Source organism: Eurypyga helias, unplaced genomic scaffold (genome assembly GCF_000690775.1).
Source record: "Eurypyga helias isolate BGI_N326 unplaced genomic scaffold, ASM69077v1 scaffold7396, whole genome shotgun sequence".
In the NCBI taxonomy this organism is placed as follows: Eukaryota; Metazoa; Chordata; class Aves; order Eurypygiformes; family Eurypygidae; genus Eurypyga; species Eurypyga helias.
Genome location: NW_010258473.1, coordinates 1 through 5,940, shown reverse-complemented (window position 1 = coordinate 5,940; position 5,940 = coordinate 1). Strand labels below are relative to the sequence as shown.

Here is a 5,940-nt window from a genome sequence, read left to right as displayed (position 1 = left end):
GGGATTTCTGAGAAAGCGTTAGGTAGCAGTAGAATTATTAATAAATCATGAAAAGGGAACTTCAATTACTGATGTTACTTGAATTAGCTTTTAGACCGGCAACCAAGAGCCTTACTGATTTACTTTAATTGTGAGCTTTTTTTTTTTAAAGAAAAAATAATTTTAACTTTGTTTCTCCCTAATATTTATTTAGTTTCTTCAGTTTTGGGAGAGTAAGGTCCTTTCAACTTTTCTGTCCTTAGCTTGTATGCCAGGTTTAATACACCGTAATTTTGTGTTGCAGTGTAGGCATAGCTTAAAACAAATGACCTAAAAGGAAAACCCTCAAAAAAACAACCTGCCCCCCTCTAAACAACTGAGTGTTTAGAAATATTTTTACAATTGAAAAATCAGCAATCAACTAGGAGTTTATGTGTATGGTATACTCCCAGTTGTAGCCATTTATTTTGTAGAAAGCCAGAATTCACTTTTTCTTGGGTGAATGAATCTGATGTTATCTTCACCTTGTGCTTCTCTGTGCTTCTTTCAAGACAACTCAACCTGTTAACATTGCTTTAAAACATAGTTCATCCTCAGGAAGTAGTCCTAGTACTATACTAGCTATCTATTCAAAATTGCTTAATCATTTTCCATTATTTTATTCAGCATTTGCTTAGTCCTGTAAGACATTTTGTTTCTGAGCTTGTTGTAGAAGAATTGAGAGACAGTTATTCATAAAGAGAGGCTGGAAAAGAAAGCAGGCAAGGTGATTTCTCTACACTGTTAGTTTTCTTTAGCAATTTGTTGTTGTTGTGACTGAATTACTCCAAAGAAATGTTATCCCTTCTCTAAAAAGATTTTCACATTATACGTTGTATGGCGGGGTCATATAAAGGGAACTCAACTCAGTTCAACTATGTTGAGGCTTTTCTTACAGTTGCTTCATGAATATTGGATGGTGCTGAGGGATCACGTGTCTGCTATTGATGAACTGGCAATGGCCACAGAACGGCTGAGAGTGCGTCATCCTGACGAGCCAAAACCAAATCCACCGGTTCTTCACATCATAGAACCACATGAGGTAAAGTACTTGGCAGGAAAGAAACATTAGGGTGTATTTTCAGAAAGAACCTGCCAGCTACAGAAAATAAAATCTGTATCTAGATCTGCGTACCAGGGCTATAATATGCCTCTGTTTCCATTTCAGAAAGCTTTGGAGTAAAGAGTTCTTATCTATTTCTGCATTCATTATATGGGCCTTTTTGAGGTTCTGCCTCTGATATATTCTTGTCAGCCTTCTGATTGTAAGAGTGGCATGATTCCAAAAGACTGCTGTCCTTCCAGCAGCAGGTGAATGGCTCTGAGACCTTTCTCTACAATTGCCTGGTTTTCCAACCTGGTGGAAAATTAGGTTGACCTAATTTCTCACCCATATTGCTACTTTGTGGAAAGACCTAAAAAACAGCAGTGAAAACCTAAAAGACAAATCTTTCTTTAGTATCTTGGTACTTCTGAGCCTTGTCCGAGACACTTTCTTCTGATCATGAACATGAAGAAAATCCTGGGTTGATTTAAACTTTTTTTTCTAAATAGAAATCTTTTCAATAGAAAAATTTTGTGCTTTTTTTTCAATGAGATTCAGTGTTAGATAAGAGTGCTTCTTTCTGCAGGGAAATAGATATTTTCTCTGTATTAAAGCAGTTTTTAAAATGGAGCATTTTGCTTAACAAATGTTTAACAAAGGCTAACATTTATGTATGCGTTTGCAATAACGAAAGAAACGCTCATTGCTGTGGCCTCATCCTTTGGGTACTTGCCTCTTCTGCAGCAACTACACCCCTACCAACTAATTAATCTAAAGGAGTCAGCCTGATGTTTTTATCTTCATATAGACTAAATGAAAAGTGAAAGCTAAGAAGTATAAAGAAAAGTTGTTTATTACACATTGGTTTTGGAACTAGTGGTAGAGTCTAGGATATATTTGGCTGTAATAAGATAGATGATAGATTGAATTAAATTTGAAAGAAACTTCTTTTAAAAGTGAAGTTATTTTAAACTGGTTTTGTCTCTGGAAAGAACCAGTGATGCAAATAAAACAATAAAGAGCAGCTTTGTATACCCGCTGGGTCTTACCCCGTGCACAGTACTGTGTTCATACTGGGTACAGCAAAGGAATAGATCATCATTTTTGTTTGGGGAGAAATGCATCTTTTGAAGAACAGCCCATCCTGTAAATTTGTCTATCTCCAGAAATTGATTCAGTTGAGTTTTGCCAAAAAATGAATTTAAGCCTTATTGTGGGACTTAACCATTTTTCTTTTTTTTTTTAATGTGTTCAATACTGTTTCCCTAGGTAGAGCAAAATCGAGTGAAACTTTTGAATGACAAGGCGGTTGCCAAATCACAGCTTCAAAAGAAATTAGGACAACTTCTCTATCTCACTAATCTGGAGAAAGTAAGTGTTACAGTTCCATCATTTTGGTCAAGTGATGTACTCTATTTAGCTAGTGGGAGAAACTTACTATTATTTTTATTTAAAACTTACATTTTAAAGAAAATGTAATGAATCTTTACAGAAAATACATGTTGAAATTCAGTAGGCTGTTCTTTGTGTTACTGCATAATCGTCAAGTTATTTATTTCCTTATATACTTTGGCTATTTGCTTAAGTAAATAACTTGAGCAAAATTTACTAAGTAAATAGTTTTATAACTGTATACTTAAGTATATGCTTAAGTTACAGTTAAAAAACTATGAACTAGTTCTAGATGCTTAAAACTTTCATTAAAACTATCTAGGCCTTAGTAAAAGCCTTTTAAAATTACATATCTCTCCACATACCCTTGGTATTTTACCTTTTTAAACAAAAGGACAAGCAGCTCTGTAGGTTGAGTCATATTAATTAAAAAAAAAAAAAACCCACAAAACACAAACTGAAGAAACCAGAACCAAACAAACAGAAAACAGACAATCCCCTGTATGTTATATTATTATAATCATAGTGATCAAGTAAGTACAGTTATGCTTAAGTAAGCAGAGTTAAGCATGATTAAGTATATTTAAGTGTTTTTAAAACAATGTAAAGCTGATTGATTGAAAATATGAGGAGCTTCTTGCTTGAAGCTAGTATTTTACCAGGGTTTTTCAAAGCTGTAGGGGAGACGCAGATGCTGTCTGAAGGACTTGCAATATCAACAGTGCTCCTTTGCTTATCAGAAATTACATTTTTTTTTTATCTCCTCAACATAGACTTATTTACTTGTGAGTGATGGTTTTTTAATCTGCTCACACACTTTAAGGACTTAATAATTAATTTTTTTCTAGAAGCTTGTTTTAAAAATAGACTAACTTTTTACTTGTTGAAATGCAAAGATGATTTTTTTTTTTTACTTCATAGTCTCAGGATAAAACTACTGGGGGAGTTAACCCGGAACCATGTCCGATCTGTGCACGTCAACTGGGAAAACAGGTAAGATATTTAGACGTAGGTTTTTGTTTTTAGAGCATTTTTACTTAGATCTGAGTCAGTTGTGTGTCACATTTTCAACATCTGTTTTGAAACCAACATTGTACTGAAACGGGAAATAAGCCCTTTCCTTTAAAGTACCAACCAGCCTCTCCCCTGCAATAACATCTTGCTCAGTTGCAAGCACCTCTGCTGCTGTTGACATCAATGCTTAAGTGTTTTGGCAGGGGCATTGCAAGAACATGTGTTGCTGATTGCTTCGTAAATCTGAAATGTTGCTTTCATACTTCTATCAGAAAGATTTCATTGCTATTTGTAAGGTAATAGAATGAAGAAATAGATAAAATTCTGTAGTATGTTGTATTTTACTATAATTGCTCTTATAGTATTTTTTTCTATTAGACTTTAAAGAAACGCATATTGGCTACTTAAACAATAGTGAAAAACAATAGAATAAAGGCTGGCAATCTGGATTTCTTTCCTACCACTTACCTCCTGAACTGCAGGAGTTGAAATTTGAGATTTAATCAAAACTGATCTGTATCATAAAGTACAAAGGTGTAGTTTATACTTAACATGTTAGATAAAAACCTGAGAGGACTCCTACAGTCAGACTAAATTGGCTTTTTTTTAGGGTAGATACTTGAAGGTGTTTCAGCTTCAGTTAGCTTTATAGACGTGTAACCATGAACTGCTGTCCTGCCATGTTTTCAGTATTCCCTCCGCTCTTCTTCCAAGGGCGATACAGGTTTTTACAGAGAACAGTTGTTTGCCCTCTCAACTGCCATTGTGCTTCACCTCTGAGCTGGAGCAGCTCACTGAAAGGAAAAACAGCCTTTTCTTTAGCTTTGGCTGAGACTGCCACTTGCGACGACAGTAGCCTCACATTGCAAGGAACTTTTTAAATGCTTTGCATCCTGTTTGTGCATGATTAAAAGACCCTTAAAAAGTGTAGAAGACCTTTTGCTTGATAATGAATCATTTAGTCAATTCACTCTGCTACTTGGACCCATGAAAATGGTTTTCTTCTTGCCTCTTAGAATGGCCTATGGAACAGACTAGTAGAGTAAGACACTATTTCTAGGCACAAAACCACTGGTTTACAAATTGCTTCTCTGTAACAGAGGGTCATAGCCAACTCATAGATGTTCTAGGCCCACACAGGAAGGGCAGCTTCTTTGCATTACAATCTTCTGTTTCTAAAGCATTCTGTCAAAGAAAGATTGAACCATTCTCTTCAAAATCTTCTTTCTTCTTAAATCCAAAGATGATGTCTAGGACTTAATACATAAAAATTAAAGCACTTTCTTTAGGACTTTTTAAATAAAAACTGATCTAGTATGGATGTATAGACTTGTACAGAAGGCCAGTAGAAACAGTCATGTAATTTTTTTTTTAATGAATGTTGTAGATTGTTCATTTGAGTGCTTAACTTACGTGTTAGGAATCATCTAACAGAAATTATAGACTGTAATGTATGTAAGTTTAAAACTGGAAAAATGTAAAACATGAACAATAAGCACAGAGAACTGCTGTGGAACACAAATATTTCTGTGCTGGAAAACTTTGAAATCCAGGCTTTTTAGCAGCTGGAGTTCTAAAAATTGATCTGATGAGTCTCATGAAAACAATGTTTCTATGAAAATGTAGCTTATTATGTATTAGTGCACTGTTTTGCATTGATCTGAAACTGATATGCTGTTGTATTGTTTTTCTAATTCCCCACGTAGTGGGCGGTGCTGACATGTGGACACTGTTTCTGTAACGAGTGTGTCGCTATCATCATACAACAGTACAGCGTTGGCACCCGCCGGAGCGCGATTAAATGTGCCATTTGCAGGCAGACAACATCTCACAAAGAAGTATCGTATGTCTTCACTGCAGAAACCGCAAATCAGGAGGATGATATTCCTGTCAAGGTATGTTGTTTAGGTGAGCTTTGTGGTCCCAACTTCAGCAGTGTGTATTTGTTGGGTTTTGTTGCAGACTGTGTTCAGGCAGACAATTCTACCCTATAGTTTTATAAGTAGGTTCACTTTTTCTTTTTAATCGGACGGGACGTATATAGGCCTTTCTTATAGGGTAATCGGTGTTTTTGCATCCTTCCCCAAGGAAGGATACATGTCTTCATGTCAAGTAAAAGGGTTTTTGTTTGGTTTAGGGTTTTAACTTATTGTTTTCCTAACTCTAGAAGAGTTTTGGAGAAAAAACATGAAAGGAAACAGTGTGAAATAGGCTCTCTCTTTAGCACCTACTCTGTAAATGTGCCCAAGGAAAGGCCTTGTGGACGAATTACAAAATTATACATCTGTTAAAATAAGGCTGTCTTGGGGTGTCGGGGGGAGGGACAACTTTTGCTGAGCATAAGTTACGATTTTTTGTTTAAGCATTTGATACTGGGTAGAAATAAATGCTGTTTGCATGCAGGTGAGTTGGGATTTTTTCAGTTATGGTGGTCTTGGCTTTTTGTAGGTAAGTGTCGTGGTTTAACTCCG

The 5,940-nt window shown here is 35.7% G+C and overlaps 1 protein-coding gene across 1 annotated transcript in view; it reads left to right on the top strand.

Annotated features, from left to right (window-relative positions):
• The window catches only part of LOC104511640 (E3 ubiquitin-protein ligase SHPRH-like), a gene marked incomplete at both ends in the record, with an annotated part of 26,253 nt that extends 20,889 nt beyond the window's left edge, over positions 1 to 5,364 (top strand). The window contains 4 exons of the mRNA XM_010154335.1: positions 917 to 1,060; positions 2,333 to 2,434; positions 3,377 to 3,448; positions 5,176 to 5,364. Of these exons, the coding sequence (XP_010152637.1) occupies positions 917 to 1,060; positions 2,333 to 2,434; positions 3,377 to 3,448; positions 5,176 to 5,364 (507 nt within the window). The remainder of the gene's footprint in view (positions 1 to 916; positions 1,061 to 2,332; positions 2,435 to 3,376; positions 3,449 to 5,175) is intronic.
• Between the last annotated feature and the right edge of the window lie 576 nt (positions 5,365 to 5,940).